Source organism: Oryctolagus cuniculus, chromosome 12, assembly GCF_051225735.1.
Source record: "Oryctolagus cuniculus isolate XC-2025 breed Fujian yellow rabbit chromosome 12, ASM5122573v1, whole genome shotgun sequence".
In the NCBI taxonomy this organism is placed as follows: domain Eukaryota; kingdom Metazoa; phylum Chordata; class Mammalia; order Lagomorpha; family Leporidae; genus Oryctolagus; species Oryctolagus cuniculus.
Genome location: NC_142878.1, coordinates 65604567 through 65624841, shown reverse-complemented (window position 1 = coordinate 65624841; position 20275 = coordinate 65604567). Strand labels below are relative to the sequence as shown.

General features: G+C 40.7%; 1 protein-coding gene across 4 annotated transcripts in view; it reads left to right on the top strand.

Moving 5' to 3' along the window:
• The window catches only part of ZNF106 (zinc finger protein 106), an 86355-nt gene that overhangs the window by 46697 nt on the left and 19383 nt on the right, over window positions 1–20275 (top strand). For all 4 annotated transcript variants that reach the window (XR_011380873.2, XM_051822463.3, XM_089310138.1 and 1 more), the window contains 10 exons: window positions 1799–3970; window positions 5640–6270; window positions 7506–7575; window positions 9164–9318; window positions 9403–9463; window positions 9934–10272; window positions 11750–12530; window positions 13204–13259; window positions 13915–14060; window positions 15289–15423. Coding sequence is in view for 3 of the 4 variants with exons in the window: in XM_051822463.3 (XP_051678423.2) it covers window positions 1799–3970; window positions 5640–6270; window positions 7506–7575; window positions 9164–9318; window positions 9403–9463; window positions 9934–10272; window positions 11750–12530; window positions 13204–13259; window positions 13915–14060; window positions 15289–15423 (4546 nt within the window). In the remaining variant the exon portion in view is untranslated. The remainder of the gene's footprint in view (window positions 1–1798; window positions 3971–5639; window positions 6271–7505; window positions 7576–9163; window positions 9319–9402; window positions 9464–9933; window positions 10273–11749; window positions 12531–13203; window positions 13260–13914; window positions 14061–15288; window positions 15424–20275) is intronic.

Sequence of the window (20275 nt, the reverse complement as noted above, 5' to 3'; positions counted from 1 at the left end):
GTTACTTGGGAACTTAGGGTCTCCTGTTTAGAAGTGGTTATATTTTTTTTGAGAGAACAGAGAAAAACAGATAAAGAAAACACTCCCATCTGCTAGCTCCCTCCCCAAACACCCCCCAAGCAAAGCCAGGACACAATCCAGGTCTCACACATGGTTGACAGGGACTTAATTTGTTGAGCTTTCACACCTACCTCCCAGAATCTGCATTAGTCAGGAGCCAGAGCCAGGTATCAAACTCAGGCACTATAATGGGTGACCCAGGTATCTCAACCCACATCTTAATTGCTAGGCTAAATTTCTACATGTCTACCCCAAAACCTTTTTTCTTTTTTAGTTCATTTACAGCTAGAGAAAAAGAGAGAGAGAGAGAGAGCGAGAGAGCAAGCTTATGCATACTCCCATTTGCTGGTTTATGCCTCAGATGTCCGTGAGAAGCTGGGCTGAGGCTGAAGCTGGGAGCTAGGGGCTCAGTCCATGTGTTCCATATATGTGGCAGGAACCCTTCTTCGAGTCATACCTCTGTCTCCCAAAGTCTGCATTATCAGGAAGCTAAAATCTGGAGCCAGTTGTTGAACCCAAGCACTCCAGTGTGGGATGTGGGCATATTAACCACTAGGCCAAATGCCTATCCTAGAAGTGGTTATAATTTATCACCTAAGTGGGTGTTTGAAGTTTTAGTTAAATTGAATTATAATTCGGTCTTGTAAATAAAGGAAGAAATTTAAGTTCATGTCCAAAATACTATAGATATTTAAAGCAAATTAAAGTCAGCACTTAGTTTAAGGTTTTATTTATTTTGAATATTTATTTATTTGAAAGGCAGAGTATACAGAGAAAGAGGGAAAGACAGATCTTCCATCTGTTGGTTCACACCTCAGATGGCTGCAACAGCCAGGGCTGGACCACCCTCCACTGCTTTTCCCAGGTCATTAGCAGGGAGCTGGATCAGAAGTGGAGCAGCTGGGACTGGAACTGGTGTCCATATAGGATGCTGGTATTGCAGATGGCAGCTTGTAGTTAGGTGCATATACTCTGGAATCAGACTGCCAAAGATCCATCTCTACTTTTCTACTTTCTGATTACTGTAGGCATATTACTTAATCTCTCAATACCCATTTTCCTTATTGAAACAGTAGGGATAATAAGAATGCATGCCTTAAGGATTGTGAAAATTAAATGCAATAATCTATATAAAGTGCTTAGCAATAAATGTCTGACTCTTAGTACTCGTTGAATTCTAGTGAGAAGAGCTGTAGCTTCTTTTTTAAAAGTGTCTGGCTCATAGAGCTCCTTACAGCACTTACTGTGGTTTCTATTTATTGGTATGTGCTATTTATTTGACTTTGTGGCCATACTTCCTCAGCTAGCTTGTAAACTCATCATGAACAAGAACTATACACAAAAGTTCTGTCACCACTAATAGCCATTGAATAGGTGCTTGATAGAATATTTGTTTATTAATGAAAGGTAACCATTCAAAATATCCTTCCATTTAATGTTAAGAAACTAAATTTTTCAGAAAGAACTTATAACTGAAGAAATCATAATTACTGTTAAGGACAGCTGAACATAGCATTTTATTAACTATAATAACTAACCATAGCTACACAATATAATTGTTCTTATTTTGAGAAAGCTCTGTAATGTAAAAATACTAGCTGGATACTATATTTTTCAATAATGTGAAAACAACTCTAAGCAATAGAGGAGGATGGTAGAGGGAAAGTTTGGTGTGTAATGCCTTGAAAGGAAGATTAAGAGTTCCTTTAAATCATGGATAAAAAACTTTTTCTTCCAGACAAGATGAACCTTCCAATAGCAGCCAAGAAATAAACTCTGATGATAGACGACCCCAAAGGAGACGAGAAGACCGAATTCCTTACCAAGACAGAGAGAGTTACAGTCAGCCAGCAAGGCATCATCGTGGACCTCCACAGCGTGACTGGAAATGGAAAAAAGATGGCTTTAATAATACCCGGAAAAATAGCTTTTCTCATTCGAGGAATAATGGGTCAAGAGGATGTTCTGGGTGGCATAAGGGTGCTTCAGGAGGCTCCTCAAGTTGGTTTCACAACCATAGTAACTCTGGAAGTAGTTGGCATTCAAATAGTGGAATAGTAGACTGGAATCATAATGGTACAGGAAGAAATTCCAGTTGGCATTCTGAAGGAACAGGTGGCTCTTCCAGTTGGCATATAAACAGCAGCAATGGAAATTGGAAATCCAGTGTACGTAGCACAAATAATTGGAATTACAATGGCCCTGGAGACAAATTTCAACCAGGCAGAAACAGAAATTCTAACTGTCAAAAGGAAGATAAGATGATGCCACGGAACAAGAAATCTAGTAAGTCAAGCAAATACAATCAGGAGAGGTATAATTGGCAGTGGCAAGAAAATGATAAAGTTGGTACAGTTGCCACATACAGAGGTTCTTCTGAAGGATTTACAAGTGATGAATTTCCTTCAGAAGGCTTACTTGACTTCAATTTTGAACAACTGGAAAGCCAAACCACTAAACAGACAGACACTGCAGCTTCCAAAATTAGTGGAAAGAACAGCAGTATAACAAGAGAAAAGCTTCATCGCTGGACTCCCTACCCTTCTCAGAGGTCTCTGGATTTACAGGCAGCGCTGAAAGAAGTCACTGGTAACAAGTCAGAAACGATGGATAAGCCTTTGTTTGATTTTAGTTTGATAACCGCAGGATTACAAGAACCCCAGACTGGTAAAACAAATAATTTCCTAACGCCAACACAAAAAGAAATACCTTCTACATCTGTTAGTCACAAAGCCACTTCTGATTGCACTGCTTCCCATGAAGGGGGGAGAGAGTGCCCTGTTACAGAAAAACCTGAAAGAGAACATAACTCAAATAAGATGCCATCAGCGAAGTCCCCACTCCTTCTAATTCCAGCCACTAAATCAGTTCCTCAAAAGCAAGATTCAAAGAAGCCCTCAAAAAACACCAAAACAAATTCTTTTTTCCCCAGAGAATACTCAAACCCCTTGAACAAACCCACTTTGGAAGATAATCATGGTTCTTCTTACATTTCCAAATTGCGTAGTTCACGTCCTCGTACATCAAAAGGGAATAAAAGTACGTTTGGCACTCAGAGGGAACTTGATGACAGTTTAAATGATACGTTACGAAAAGCCAAGGAGGTGCTACAGTGTCATGAGTCACTGCAAAATCCACCTCTTAGCACTTCTAAAAGGACGAAGAACTATGCAAAAGCGAGCAGAAATGTAGAAGAGTCTGAAAAAGGGTCTTTGAAGATTGAGTTTCAAGTACGTGCATTAGAAGATGAAAGTGATGGGGAGACATCCGACATGGAAAAGCATGGAACAAAATCTGGAGTCCAGAGTTCTTCAACTACAGAAGTTTTATCCTGCAACACTCACACTGCTGATGAGAAAGAAGACCAGATCCTGAAAACATCTAGAAATCTGTCTGCTTCCCCGTGTAATTCCACACTTCACCAGAAAGAGTCTGAGTTACAAATGACAACTGCAGCCAGTCCACACTGTGGCTTATTGCTGGACTTGAAGACCTCTCTAGAAGATGCGCAAGTTGACGACTCTGTAAAATCTCCTGTATCTTATGAAACAGAAGGCTTTGAGATTACTAGCTTGGATGCAGAGCTTCAAAAGGGTGATATTGGTCAGCCCTCAGGCCCTCTTCTGCCTGAACTAAGCAAGCTTGGCTTTCCTGCCTCACTCCAGAGAGATCTAACCAGGCACATTAGTTTGAAGAGTAAAACTGGAGCACACCTTCCTGAGCCAAACCTCAATAGTGCTCGCCGCATTCGCAATATTAGTGGTCATCGAAAGAGTGATACAGAGAAGGAGTCTGGACTCAAGCCAACCCTCCGACAGATTCTCAATGCATCTCGGAGAAATGTCAACTGGGAGCAGGTCATTCAGCAAGTCACCAAGAAAAAGCAAGAGCTGGGCAAAGGCTTGCCCAGGTTTGTGCCTATTTTTTCTTTCTTCCTTATTTTCCTTTAATTTATTAAATTCTGTTTCATTTGAGAGGCAGAGAGAGAGAGAGAGCTCCCACCCATTGGTTCACTCCTCAAGTGCCCCTCTCCTGGGTTCTTCCTTCTGTTTTTGTTTGTTTGTTTGTTTGTTTTTTTGACAGGCAGAGTGGACAGTGAGAGAGAGAGACAGAGAGAAAGGTCTTCCTTCGCCGTTGGTTCACCCTCCAATGGCCGCCGCGGCCGGCGCACCGCGCTGATCCGATGGCAGGAGCCAGGTACTTCTCCTGGTCTCCCATGGGGTGCAGAGCCCAAGTACTCGGGTCATCCTCCACTGTACTCCCTGGCCACAGCAGAGAGCTGGCCTGGAAGAGGGGCAACCGGGATAGAATCCGGCGCCCCGACCGGGACTAGAACCCGGTGTGCCGGCGCCGCTAGGCGGAGGATTAGCCTAGTGAGCCGCGGCGCCGGCCTTCCTTCTGTTTTTTAAAGTTACCCTTTGACCCTGGTCAAGAGAATTCTACTTGTTTCATTTAAATATTTACCCCAAATTCCTTTTGTATATGGCTTATTTCATTTAATGTTGAAGAGAGAAAGTGATGCTGTACAGAGGCCCAAGGACATGGGCCATCTTCTGCTGCTTTTTCAGGCCATAACCGAGAGCTGGATCGGAAATGGAGCAGCTGGGTCTTGAACCAGTGCCCACATGGGATGCCGGCATTGCAGGCGGTGGCTACCCAACACGCCACATTGTCAGCCCCCTCCCATTACCTTTTACTTGGAACCTGTGGGCTGTTGTTACCTTTTTATTCTGTTGAAATTATGGATTGTTTTGCTCCCTTTTCCTTTACTATACCCTGTGAGTAACACTTGAGATTATAAGTATAAAGCTTGTTTAGCATAGTGCCTGGCACTTACGAGTGTTCAGTAAAAGTTTTTTGGTTTTGTTTGATTGCTTTAAAGATTGCCTGTTTTTTGTTATAGCTTTAGAGCTCCATTTGAGAGGAAACCCTCAGTTTTTACTCCCTCAACTGTATTCTCATAGCTCTATATAAATCTCTATTTTAGGGGTCAGCATTGTGGCCTAGAGAGTAAAGCTACCACCTACCACACTGGCATCCCATATAGGTGCCAGTTTGACTCTTGGCTGCTCCACTTCTGATCCAGCTCTCTGCTAATGGCCTGGGGAAAATAGTGGAAGATGGCCGAAGGGATTGGGCCCCTGCTAACCTGGTCCCTTGCTTTGGCCTGGCGCAGCCTTGACTGTTGCGGCCACTAGGGGAGTGAACCAGTGGATGGAAGCTCTCTCTCTTTCTCTCTCCCTCCTTTCCTTCCTCCCTCCCTCCCTCTCCCCATTCCTCCCTCCCTCTGTAACTCTTTCAGCTAAATAAATCTTTAAAAAAACCCTCTAATTTAGTATTAAGATATTATAATATTCATGTATAAATTATTTATTAGACTATGAGTTCCTTGAAGGTAAGAACCATCTTACTGATTTTTGCATCCTTAGTCTTTTAATTTTTTGACAGGCAGAGTGGACAGTGAGAGAGAGAGAGAGAGAGAGACAGAGAAAACATCCTCAGTCTTAACAGAGCCTGGCATGTTAAATAGGGTATGGCCCCTTAACCATGTCTGATATATGTTTTTCTTTTCTCTTAAGGTTTGGCATAGAAATGGTGCCCCTGGTTCAAAATGAACAGGAGGGCTTAGATTTGGATGGGGAACCTGATCTTCCTGATCTAGAAGGATTCCACTGGGAAGGTGTTTCCATTTCTTCCTCTCCTGGGTTGGCAAGAAAGCGAAGCCTGTCTGAGAGCAGTGTGATCGTGGACAGGGCTTCTTCTATGTATAGCTTCTTCAGTGAGGAAGGTACAGGCAAAGAAAATGAGCCCCAGGAGATGGTTTCACCAAGTAATTCATTGATGGCTACACAGAGTCAAAAAGCAACCATGCGCCTTAAACAGGAAGTGTCACCTCTGACTACCTCCCTCAGGACAGATGAAAGGGCTGAAAATGTTGCTGCCCGAAGGCAGCATAGTGCACAAATCCCCTCTGACCATGTGATACCTTTGATGCATTCTGCTAAAGAATCGGACAGCCAGGAGAGGTCTACACCACCGTCAGAGAATCAGACTGCTCAGGAGAGTAACGGAGAAGGAAACCCTTTATCAAATGCATCCTCAGCCCTTGCAATCTCCAGTTTAGCAGATGCGGCCACAGATAGTAGCTGTACTTCTGGTGCGGAACAAAATGATTGCCAGAGTATTAGGAAGAAACGAAGAGCCACTGGAGTGAGTATGATTCCGTGTGATTTTTGGTAAATTATCTCATGTGGCAACTTGGTTGTTTATAAGAAAGATTTGCTATTTAATTTTCCTTGGGTGTCTAGGGTTGTGACTCTACTCCAGAATAGAATTGTGAGGCTCTGACTTATCCTGCTGGCTCTTTTCACTGAGTAATTCTACTAAATTAGATGTAATCTAATATGAATGTACAGTACTTGGAAAATATGAAGTCATCTCTAAAACTAGTCTCCAAGCCAGTGACTCTTTCTATCACCTGACCAAGGATAAGTTACTTCTTCAGCTGTAACTTAATGTTTTCATAGATAAATTCTGTACTTCTACTGAAGAAAGAAATTCTGTTGTGTTTGTAGGGCATGTGTGGTTGTTGGACTCAGAACTGCTAGGCTTAATATTAAGGTGGTTTTAATACTATGAGAGTGCACATCTATGAGCATGGTGTGGACATATTTTTAGTCTGTAACATTACCTTTTGACCTTGTGTTACACAGCCTGGCCCTTTAAGACTTTTCCTTTACTGACACCACTTCTCTTCTGGCATTCTGTCACAGTATTGCTTAGCTTTCTCTGGCTTCCCTTCTGAAAAGACAGAGCTGCTGCTGGTGATATAGTCTGGAATCTGGCCCTTTAGGAAAACAAGCTCTTTAGTACTGAGATGATAACACACGGTAGTAAAGAGCATGGATTTTAGAGCTGCTTCAGGTTTCTACTCTGTTCCTTTGAACTAAACATTATGTAGTGGATATTCTTAGATAATTTAAAATATACTTTATGATGGTGCTTGTCCTATGAAATAGGAGTAACCTGAGTTTTATCTCATAAGTGGTTTAGGTTTTTTTGGTATAAAGATTTTCTTGCTGAAATTTGGAATAGAAATTATGCCAAGATGAAATCAGATGTCTTACTGCCTTGCCTGTACTTCTTCTGGTCCTACTTCTCCAGTGTGGAATATTTTGCCTGAGTCTGATGGGCCTAATCACCTCTAGGATGCTAAGAAGGCTCTTGACTTTGAATTCTTTTTCATTTTCCACCAGTATTTTTTTTTTAATCAGATGCTAATATTGAAGTTTGTACCATGTGCATGAGACACTTACTATCTTGTTAGAGGTAGCAGCAGTTAATAAAGAAACATGTCTGGCTATCTTGGAACTGATTGTTTTTTCCTCCTCTTGGATGATAGCTTTTACATATTTAGTGTTTTCCAATTGTCTTTATCCTTTCAGGATGGATCATCTCCTGAACTCCCAAGTCTTGAGAGAAAAAATAAAAGAAGGAAAATTAAAGGAAAGAAAGGTATGGAACAGAATATTCTGGCAGAAAGAAGTTGTTCTTATAGCACATTAGCCTTTTACCAGAATGTGGCTTATGGTCATCAAACACTAAGAATCTAGGTATTAATTCTTTACATTATTGCTGTCTTGCTGAAGGACAGAGAAAAGTTTGATTTCCTACTATATCCACTTATAATAGCAGAAATAGGATGTCACATAGAACTGCAAGCTGAAGTTAATACGCCTTTTCAGTGGGATGAAAGCAACAGGACATTTGGTAAATACTTTGTGTCTCTTGGTCATTTATAAATAGCCATTTTTCTCACTTTGTGTTTTTAAGGTATCTTGGTTGCTTTTCTAATGTGAATTAAGGAGAGAAGGTATTAGTGTTTTTCCCTCCCGTAATGCTTCTCTTGACTTGAACCCACTTCCCGTATAAGCAGAAAGTGAATGGATGATTGTGAGGGAGAGGGGTGGCAAATGGATATAATGATAAAGGAGGAGTCACGAGTGACCCCAGTTTCAGGTTGGGGCAACCAGATAGATGATAGTATCATTAGTGAAGATAGAAAACTCCATGATAGGAGTAGGTTGAAAGTGTAGAAAGATGATAAATTCCTTTTTTAATTCTTTGACTTAAGGCACCTTTGAGACACTAAGTTAGGTTATCATAGTTGACAGCTGAATATCTGGATCTGGACTTCAGCAGAGAGGTCTTGGCACACTAAATGGGAAAGAGACTCAAACAAAAAGTGTTGATAAATACATACATGTAGTAGAACATTTCATTTCAAGTAAGATAAATATACTCTGTCAAAGCTGTTTTTTTCCTTTGAAAGCCTTCTCTTACGAAGAGAACTATTTTGAGTTAACTAACAGACTAGAAAAAGAGAGATTAGGAGGAGAGAGCAAGCAACTCAGGACTGAGACTCATTCTAAGCAAAAGCCCTATTTGATAAGAGTGGTAGATAGAAGAAAAGGAGAACATAAAACCTCAAAACTGATTGGTTTAGAATTTCAACTGTAAAGGTATTGGTGGAAGATGATTAGGTAAGACAGTTCAGAGTAGTGATATACTTGAACCTATGAGGCACCTCTGTCTTACCAATTCTCACTTTGTTTTTTAAAGATTTATTTTTATTTATTTGAAAGAGTTACAGAGAGAGGTCTTCCATCTGCTGGTTCACTCCCCAAATGGCTGCAGCTGCCGGAGCTGAGCCGATTCGAAGTCAGAAGCCAGGAGCTTCTTCTGGGTCTCCCACGTGGGTGCAGGGGCCCAAGGACTTGGGGCATCTTTTACTACCTTCCCAGGCCACAACAGAGAGCAGGATCGGAAAAGGAGCAGCCAGGACTAGAACCCATATGGGATACCAGCACTTCAGGCCAGGGCTTTAACCCACTGCACCACAGCACCAGCCCCTCTCACTTTTGGTTTTTGCCTTTGATATCATCAGCTTTGATACATGGTCTATGAAATTTGATAAGTCTTCAAAATGACCTATTATGGTGAAAATAAAGGCTTATTCTAAGTAATTGGCATAAATTTTCTGAGGAGCTGTGTTATTAAAGAGAAATTTCAATATTAAACTGAACTGTATGGTTTCTTGCAGAACGTTCTCAGGTTGATCAGCTGCTGAATATTTCTTTAAGAGAGGAAGAACTAAGTAAATCATTGCAGTGCATGGATAACAACCTTCTGCAAGCCCGTGCTGCACTTCAGACAGCTTATGTTGAAGTTCAGAGACTGCTTATGCTCAAGCAGCAGGTAACAGCATATAGAAGGTGTGATGAAAACAGAGCATCTTCGAAGTTGGATTTCAGAATGCCTAACAAAATACTTTATTTTTAGATAACTATGGAGATGAGTGCACTGAGGACCCATAGAATACAGATTCTACAGGGATTGCAAGGTATTCAGAGAGCATCTGATGGATTGGGCCCTCTGTATCTTATTATGCTTTTGTTCTCTGTGGAGAATGACGAACACTTTTGGATATGTCATATGATTTCTGTCTCTGGTTTTGTCCTTCTCTAGAAAGATGGGTAGACTGTAAATCCCAAAAAATGTTTAGCCAATATTTTATGGAAAGAGCTTTGGATTAGGAATCAAAAGACTTGGGTTCAAATCTTGGCTTTCCCTTGAATATCTATATGAGATATGAGTTAAGTCACTTAAAGTTTGAAAAGTTAGAATGTTCTATTACCTTGATTAGTTGTGTAGGTTATGACATTTTATTTTGAAGAATTACGAATGACTAATATATACCAACATGTTTATTGATTTAAAATTATCTTCTAATCTTTAAAAATACAGATTGGCCCAGAAAGCAGTGACTTTCCAGATTTTTGCATTTGATTGTGTTTATGTTTCCTATTCTAGAAACATATGAACCTTCTGAAAACCCAGACCAGGTTCCCTATAGCCTCACACGAGAACAAAGGAATAGCAAATCTCAGACATCTGCTGATGCCACACTGCTGCCTGCTCCTTTCTACCCAGCATTCCTGGACCCTCCATCGTCCCATGTGTCTCCGTCATCCAGTGGAGCCTGTCTCCAAGTAAACACATCTACTTTCCCAGGCCATGGCAGTGTCCCTGCTCCAGACTCATCAGTTCATATTAAACAAGAGCCCATGTCTCCTGAACAAGACGAGAATGTGAATGCTGTGTCACAAGGCTCTGCTTGCAATGTGTCCAAGGGATTACTGCAAGTTAATAGTATGTAAACTTTTCTCTGGATTAAGGGTATCCCTGCAGTGGGACTAGGGCAACTGTATATCAGTGATGTGAAGCTGTACTTGTCCATGAAAACTGAAGTTACTACAATTTTTCATTGAAATCTTTCATACAGGAGGATTATTTTAAAATATTTTAGGGAATATAGTTGAAATGTCAGTAAATTTTCCTGATTTTCTTTAATCTATAGTTACTGAGTTGACTGTGAATTAAAACATTTATTAAGGCGGGTGCACGTTTTCAGTTTTTGTGAATGGGGTTGAAGTTGTTTAGGCAACTTTCTAGATAGGTATATCCTCTTAATTTCTCAGCACTTAACTGTCCTTATCATTTCAAATACAAGCCAGGGTTAACATAAACCTGAGACGCAGGTAGATGTGATGGAAGGCAGAGAGTTCTGGTGTTTGGAATCATCTAACAGGAACGTGGATGATTTGGGGAAATAGGGTTTGGGAGTGGATAACCAGCAGATGGAAGCACTCCTATCACTTTTTCTTTGTCTCTCCACCTCTCAAATGAATAAATAAAAGGAAGTCCTGTTGTAAGCTTGCATATCCACAATGGTACTGTGTTGAAAATTAAGTCAAACAAATTGGCATTGTCATTTCTAGAATGAAAACAGGAAGTCTGAAAGATCATCCTAGATTTTGCTACCAGTAACTTGTTGCCATACTAATCTAGGTATCTGTATCAGATGTATATTATCTTTCTTATTGAGTTTTAAGTTACTTTTATCTGGACAGTATTCAGAATTTTTAAAAAATAGTAAAGAAGCATCAGAGTGACTTTTTTAAGCTACTTTTTCTCCAGAATAGCTTTTTTAGATTTCTGATTTTAAAACTTATGTTTATTGTAAAAAGTTGAGAAACTGTAAAAATGTAGATGTTACTTTCTTACATATTATTTCAGTCTTTCTTAAATTGTGCTTGTGTGATATGTCTTGGAATATATTTGTGACTATTTCATCAGTTTAACTTCCTAGACATGAAATAACTAAGTCAAAGAAAAAGGACATTTTTAAGTCAACTGACTTTTTAACTATTAATATCTAGCAAAATTGGATATGTATACTAGGTAAAATGTATAATGAAAATTACTAAGAAATAAAAGCAAATGCACTATAGTCCAGTAAATATTTAAGTGTCTCCTAATATTAAAACAATGTTAAATATATAGACATTTTAAATGAGAAAAAAGATGTATAGAAACAATCCCTGTCCAAAAGGAGCCTTTGTAGGAAATAAGAGGTACATGTCATTTGTGGGGTTGATAGTGAGTACTGTAAAAGGAATGTGTAATCATGTAGGTTGTCGGAAACAGACAACAGCCCTAACGGTCAGGGGTTTGTGAACATACCACTGAAGCATTTGGTAGAGATCCAGTCAATGATAATTTGCAGTTTATGACTATGAACAGCAAACACAAAAGAGATGCAGTAATTTTTTTCTTCTCAATTCAGGAGAGATCAGTGATAGTTGTCCCGTTTATCCAGTCATTACTGCAACGTTGCCCTTATCAGAGCTAACAGAAAGTTTCCATGAGCCTAGCCAAGAGCTGAAGTTTTCTGTGGAGCAAGGAAACAGCAGAAACAGAGAAAACGCTCCCTCATCCCAATCACCTGGTCTTCCTAGCATAAATAAAGAAAGTGACGAGCCAACCAAAAGCAACAGTGGGTCTGAAGCCTGTACCAGTTCTTTTCCAAGATTATCTTTTGCTTCAGAAACCCCTTTGGAGAAAGAACCCTACTCTCCAGCTGACCAGCCTGAACAACAGGCAGAATCCACCCTGACATCAGCTGAAACTAGGGTGAACAAGAAAAAGAAGAAACTTCGGAAGAAGAAAACTCTACGAGCTGCCCATGTTCCGGAGAATAGTGACACTGAACAGGATGTATTTACTGCTAAACCTGTGAGGAAGTTAAAAACTGGAAAGATAACTAAAGGAGGGAAAGTAACAACCTCCACCTGGGAAGACAGTAGAACTGGTCTGGAGCAGGAGAGTGTCAGAGATGAGCCAGATAGTGACTCGTCTCTGGAAGTCCTAGAAATTCCTAATCCTCCTTTAGAAGTGGTAGCCATTGATTCTTCTGAATCTGGAGAAGAGAAACCAGACAGCCCATCGAAAAAGGATATTTGGAATGCTGCAGAGCAAAACTCACTGGAAACTTCTCGTTCTGGATGTGATGAAGTTAGCTCTACCAGTGAGATTGGCACTCGCTATAAGGATGGCATCCCTGTAAGGTAAGGAGGTTGCATTGGTACAGTCAGAACAGCTTTCACCCCAGTCTGTGTTTTTTTTTTCCCCTTTTTTATTTGAAAGGCAAGGAGATAGACAGAGATCTGTTGTTTTACTCCCCAAATGCCCACAACAGTAAGGGCAGGGCTAGGCTGAAGGCAGATGCCTGGAACTCAACCCAGATCTCTCACAAGGGTGGCAGGGACCCAGATGCTTGAGCCATCATCTGCTGCCTCCCAGGGTATGCCTTAGCAGGAGGCTGGATCAGAAGCAGAGTGAACGGAGCTTAAATCAGGCAGTCTGTCTGATAGGAGATGCAGGCATCCCAAGCAGTAACTTAATGGCTGTGCTAAATACCTCCCCCAGTCTTCTTTAAAAAACAAAACAAAAAGAACTTTTAGTTATGGACCAGGATTTGCATAGATAGGAGATTTTTATGATATGGAAGAATCAAACCTTGGCTGGGGAGATTTTACTGCTTTCTCTTTTGACTGTGTTATAAATATTCATTCATTCTTCCCTTCGTGGAGAAATTTCAGATGGAAAAACTGATCTCTTGTATCATTGCTACTATCATTGCCTATTGTTTTGAAAAAAACTTTGAGTCAGGAAAATTTTACTTTATTCCCTATCCTTTTCACATAGATAACTAAGAAGACTTTTGCTATTATTTTGTAGTGTGGCAGAAACTCAAACTGTGATCTCTTCTATAAAAGGATCTAAGAACTCTTCAGGTATTTGTTGTTCAGTTTAATTTAAATTTAACCATGGAAAAAATGGCTGATAGATGTTAGAGTCAGGGTTTATATATATATTTATGTTACATAATAGGAGGGGGTAAGAGGTAATCACCAAGAGGATTATCTTGATCAGTAGTTCTGGTATCCCTAAATTCTCAAGTACTGGGCTTTTCAATTCTTACTCCTGTCTCTCTTACATGGCTTCCATATATATTCCACTAATTAGCATTAAGGTTTCATTGTCTCCAGGGATTTTTGCTTTGAGAAGAAATGGCTTAAATCCTTTACTCAAAGAAATAACTGGGAGACAATATAGAGATATAGGCACATTGCAAGTATCACTCAGAAGCTCATTCTATAAGAGGCTTTCCAAAATTGATGGAAACTTCATATTGTAAAGAGACTATGCATAGATTAAAAATTTTATTTCACCAAGATTAACTTCTGTCTTTTTGCTATATGCAGACCTTCACTGCCTTCTTCATAGTGAAGATCTTTAAAGAAAATGTGTTCTGCTAGGAGAACTAGACTAAAGGAAGTCTTCTTTTGGTTTATTCTAGGGACTACTATATGGTACAATAGTTTTGATTGTTCAGTTTCTTTACAGAGTCTGGTAGACATATCTTTGAAATTTATCCTTGAATTCTAGAAATATCCTCAGAGCCAGGAGATGATGATGAGCCCACAGAAGGAAGCTTTGAGGGGCACCATGCTGCTGTGAATGCAATTCAGATATTTGGGAACTTACTCTATACTTGTTCAGCGGATAAAACTGTCCGAGTATATAATCTGGTGGTAAGTTAATGTAACATTTTGAGTGTTTTGGGATGTAGGCTTTAGAAAATCCAGCTCATACTCTCTTAAACAGTATGGGGGATTTATTGTCTGTCCCGAAGTAGGGGTGGCCTTTGGACTGAGCCATCGACTCAGCAGTGTTACTAGGGGCCTGATTTTTTGCATTTCTACTCTGCCTTCTCAGGTGCCATTGCTTTCTAAAAGCTGATTCCTCTTCTGCTTACAGACAAACGTCAGTAGCCACTGTGGTAGTTACTGACACCACAGAAGGGTTCTGTACTTTACTGAGCACTCACTGTGGCAGAGGAGATTAGGATGATACCAGTAGGCTTTGGCCAGTCAGTTCACACCGCTGGAGTTGGTGGTGTGGTAAGTTGGATAGCTGGAATGTAAGAGTGAGGGTTGTCATGAATACTAAGTATTAGAGGAAGCATTTTTGACAGCTGATTAATTATAGAATCCAAGTTATGGAGGAGAACAATACTTTTCTACTGCCCCACACTTAATATATTCTGTTATTCATTACTCTTAAAAATAATGAACTTTTGAGTATGTAGTATGTGTCAAATTCTGTTTATCAGCAGTGATAGCCAAGAAATTTTAGAAACACTGTGTTTTCTGAATAATACCTTGAACGTATTACTAAAGTAATTACTAAAGTCAGAGAAAATCTAAAAGTTAGGTGATGGACCAGGAAAATGTTTGCTGTAGGTAATGGAAATGTAAGTTTCTTCAGCCTAGTGATAGGAGAAGTAATAGAAATGACTGAAGGAAGAAAGCAATGTTATAAACAAGTATGAGTGTAAGAGCAAGAGAATTAATTCTAAGCCTGAATTGCAGAGTGTGTGTATGTAAGCATACATACATTCTAAATAGATCTGTATATACACAGAGATAATATTTAGGATGTTTTCTTAAGAAATCACATGTGGACCACTGAAACCTGTGCTGGCACCTGACATGCTTTTGAATGATCAGATACATACCTTTTCTGGGTAATGAACCACAGTTTGTATTTGGTCCATATGTTAGAGAATCTTGCTCAAGGCATTAAATTGAATTCTTGGCTATCCTATGGTGAATTGCTATAGTGTTTTCTAATATGGCTCAGCATCTAGTTACAGGTACCTCAGTACTGAGGATAGAGTACTGAACTGAATGTTTTAGCATGTTTTATCTAAATCATCTGTATCTCACAAGTGAAAATTTGATCTGTGCTTGACTTCAGAGTCGGAAATGTATTGGTGTCTTTGAGGGCCATACCTCCAAGGTGAACTGCCTCCTGGTTACCCAGACGTCTGGGAAGAATGCTGCCCTTTACACTGGTTCTAGCGATCACACCATTCGTTGCTATCATGTTAAGGTATGTGGGTCCAGAGAAATCAGAAGGGATAATAGTGACCTACTTCTGACTGTATTTACTGGGTAGAGCGGAGACACTGGTATAACCCAACCTAAGTATGAGGTAGATATGAATCACATGTTTTAATTGCACTATTAAGTTGATAATACATGTAGATGAGATATATATGATAGTAGGTACGTAAAGGAGATTGAGGAAATGGAACCGTGCCAGTACAAAGTTCCAATATTTTAGTGGGAATAAGTCAGTATGAAGAAAATTTTTACAATCAATAAGATACAATTCTAGAGCACTATTTTACAACTTTAGTGTGCATTAGATTCATGTGGAGACTTTGTTAAAACATGCTACTGAAACTTACCCCCAAGTATGTTTGGGAAAGGATTTGCACTTAGGAGCCAGGTTGTGGTTAGTGGGTAAAACCACTGCCTACAACACCCACTGATAATCCTATATGGGTGCAGGTTCAAGTCCCAGCTGCTCCATTTCCAATCCAGCTCCCTGTAAATGGCCTGGGTAAAGCACCAAAGGATGATCCAAGTACTTGGGCCCCTGCACCAACATGGGAGACCTGGATCAATCTCCTAGGTCCTGGCTTCCGTTTGGCTCAGCCCTGGCCATTGTGGCTTCTAGGGAGGGAAGCAACAGATGGAAGAGCTATCTCTGTCTCTCTCTCTGACTTTCAAATAAATAAATAAATCTTCCACCCACCCCCCAGAAAAAGAAAGAATTTACACTTAAAACAAGTTTTGTAATGCTAATGCTTCTAGTCTGGGAACCATATTTTAAGATTGTCCTAGAGCAGCTGGCATTGTGGCATAGCTGGTAAGGCCACTGCCTGCAAGGCAGGCATCCCACATGGGCACTGGTTTGAGTCCCAGTTGCTCCACTTCTGATGCAGCTCTCCACTAATGTGCCTGGAAAAACAGGGGAAGATGGTCCAAGTGCTTGAGCCCCTGAACCCATGTGGGAGACCTGGAAGAAGCTCCTGGCTTTGGACCCCTCAACTCCAGCTGTTGCAGCCATATGGGGGATGAACTAGTAGATGGAAGATTTGTCTGTCTCTCCCCCTCTGTAACTCTACCTTTCAAATAAAAAGACTCCTAGAGCAGTCACTGGAAGAATAATTAAATTAACTTAAAAAAAATCAACTGAGGAATTAAAATGACATACAAAAATATTTAATGCAAGACAAAATAGAGTGGGGAGTAGATGAATAAAAATGAGACAAATAAAAAATAAATAGTTGGTTGGCTCCGCGGCTCACTAGGCTAATCCTCTCCACCTTGCAGTGCCGGCACACCGGGTTCTAGTCCTGGTCGGGGCGCCGGATTCTGTCCCGGTTGCCCCTCTTCCAAGCCAGCTCTCTGCTGTGGCCAGGGAGTGCAGTGGAGGATGGCCCAAGTGCTTGGGCCCTGCACCCACATGGGAGACCAGGAGAAGCACCTGGCTCCTGCCATCAGATCAGTGCAGTGCGCCGGTTGCAGCGCACCGGCCGCGGTGGCCATTGGAGGGTGAACCAACAGCAAAGGAAGACCTTTCTCTCTGTCTCTCTCACTGTCCACTCTGCCTGTCAAAAAAAAAAAAAAAAATTAAAAAAAAAAATAGCAAATTGGGGACCTAACTCTAACCATATTTAATAATTACATTAAATGTGAATGAACTGACATCAAAATCTCTGCTGTCTACAAGAGTAACACTTTAAATTCAAAGACATGATAGATTGAAAGTAAAAGAACAGGGGCTGGCACTGTGGCGTAGCCAGTAAAGTCACCACCTGCAGTGCCGGCATCCCATATGGGCAGCGGTTTGAGACCCAGCTGCTCCACTTCCTATCCAGCTCTCTGCTATGTCCTGAGAAAGCAGTAGAAGATGGCCCAAGTCCTTGGGCCCCTATACCCACATGGGAGACCCAGAGGAAGCTCCTGGCTCCTGGCTTTGGATTGGCACAGCTCTAGCTGTTGTTGCCAATTGGGGAGTGAATCAGCGGATGGAAGACCTCTCTCTCCCTCTCTGCCTCTCTGCCTCTCTGCCTCTCTGCCTCTCCTTCTCTCTCTATGTAACTCTGACTTTTCAAATAAAAATAATAAACAGATCTTTAAAAAAATCAAAAGGATAGAAAATATGTATTGTCTTAGGCAAATAATAATAGAAAGGCTTAGGGTTGTTAAGTTAACGTTGGGCAAATAGACTGAGACAGGGAGTACTGTTAGATAAAGGGGGGCAATTCCTAGTGATAAAAGAATCAATATAGCAGAAAGATATAAGTATAAATATGTGTGTTCCTCAAAGCAGAGCTCCAAAATATGTGAAACAAACCAATAAAATTGAAAGGAGAAATTGACAATTTCCACAATTGTAGTTGGAGACTTCACTACCCTTCTCTCAATAATTGATGGGTCATTAAATAGAAAATCATCAAGGATATAAACTGGAAAGTACATTAACAAATAAGATCTAGTTAACATTTATAGAAGACTCTACCCAAAATAATAGAATGGTTCATTTCAAGTGCACATAGAACATTCACCAGGAAAGACCATATGCTGGACCATTAAGTGAGTCTCAGTGAGGACCTGAAGTTTTGCAGAGTATGTTCTCTATCCACAGTGACATTTATTTATTTATTTTTGACAGGCAGAGTAGACAGTGAGAGAGAGACAGAGAGAAAGGTCTTCCTTTTCTGTTGGTTCACCCCACAATGGCCACTGCAGCCGGTGCTTTGCGGCCGGCGCACCATGCTGATCTGAAGCCAGGAGCCAGGTGCTTCTCCTGGTCTCCCACGTGGGTGCAGGGCCCAAGCACTTGGGCCATCCTCCACACAGTGACATTTAATAAGAAATCAGTAACATAAGGACATCCGGGGGGCCGGTACTGTGGCGCAGGAGGTTAAAGCCTCAACCTGCAGTGCTGGCATCCCATGTGGGCACTGGTTCGAGTCCCGGCTGCTCCACTTCTGATCCAGCTCTCTTATATAGCCTGGGAAAACAGTAGAAGATGGCCCAAGTCCTTGGGCCTCTGTACCCACGTGGGAGACCTGGAAGAGCTCCTGGCTCCTGGCTTCGGATCAGCTCAGCTCTAGCCATTGCAATAATTTGGGGAGTGAACCAGTGGAATGGAAGACCTCTCTCTCTCTATCTGGCTCTACTTCTCTCTGTAACTCTTCTTTCAAATAAGTAAAATAATTCTTCAAAAAAACAAATTTCAGGGAATCCTCAAATTTAGAGGGATGGAATAAAATACTTACAAATTACCATTATTCAAAGAAGAATTATCAAAGAAAATTAGAAAATATCCTTTTATAATAATAATTATTATTATTATTATTAAGATTTATTTATTTGGGGCCGGTGCTGTGGCTCACTTGGCTAATCCTCCGCCTGCGGCGCCAGCATCCCATATGGACGCTGGGTTCTAGTCCCACTTACTCCTTTTCCAGTCCAGTTCTCTGCTGTGGCCTGGGAAAGCAGTGGAGGATGGCCCAAGTGCTTGGGCCCCTGCACCCGCATGGGAGACAAGGAAGAAACACCTGGCTCCTGGCTTCATTTCGGCACAGTGCCGGCCATTTGGGGAGTGAACCAACGGAAGGAAGACCTTTCTCTCTGTCTTTCTCTCTCACTGTCTATAACTCTACCTGTCAAATAAATAAATAATTTAAAAAATTAATTTATTTGAAAGAGAGATCTTCGATTCCCTTGTTCACTCCCTAAATGGCCACAACTGCCAAGGTTAGACCAAGCCGAAGCCAGGAGGCAGGAGCTTTGGGTCTCCCACATGAGTGCAGGGACCCAAGTACTTGGGCCATCCTCCATTGCTTTCCCAGGTACATTAGCAAGGAGCTGGATTAGAAATGGATCAGCTGAGACCCAAACCAGTGCCTGTATGGGATGCCCATGTCGCAGGCGGTGGCTTAACCCACTTCACCATAGTGCCGGTCCTTAGAAAATATCTTGAACTAAATGAAAATACAACATATCATGGATACGACACAGCTAAAGCATTGTTGAATGGGAAATTTGTGTTTTTAAATGACTGTATTAGAAAAGAAGAAAGGTTTAAGGCCTAAGAAACTATAAAAAGGAGAGAAAGTTAAATTTGAAGTTTAGTAAAAGGAAGGAAATAATAAAGAGCAAAATGGCAACAAACTATATATAAAAGACAGACAAACCAGGAAAAAAGCCAACAGCTAATTTCTTTTGAGAATATAAACTAGATAAACCTTCACACAAATTCATCAGAAAAAGATATAAATTTACCAATGTCCAGAATGAGAGAAAAGACTTCATAGCAGCATTATTTACTCTAGTTTAAAAAAAACTGGGGGTGGGGTGTGGGTAGTCAATATATGCGACTAGTAAATGGATAGTACATACAATGGGGTCTATAAAAATAAATTACCTAATGAGTAAAACCAACAAAAAGAAGCCAAAAATAGGTGTAGATAGTAACATGATGGATCTCAAAAACATCATGCAAGGTGACAGAAGCCAGCTGTAGAAAGTGCTGTTCTGTATGTTCTCTTTATATGAAATTGTAGAGAAAGCAGAACTATTTTGTTACGTGGCGTATTGGGTAGCCACCGCCTGCAGTGCCAGCATCTCATTTGGGTGCTGGTTTGAGTCCCAGTTATTCCACTTCTGATCCAGCTCTCTGCTATGGCCCAGCTCAGCTGTTGAGGCCATCTGGGGAGTGACCCAGCAGATGGAAGACCTCTCTCTGTCTCTCTCTATCTGCTTCTCTGTAACTTTGCCTTTCAAATAAATAAAATCTTTAAAAAAAGAAAATTATTGTTGCCAATCAGTGGAAGTTAAAACAAAAGTACAATAGAATTTTGACTCATAAAATGAGCAGA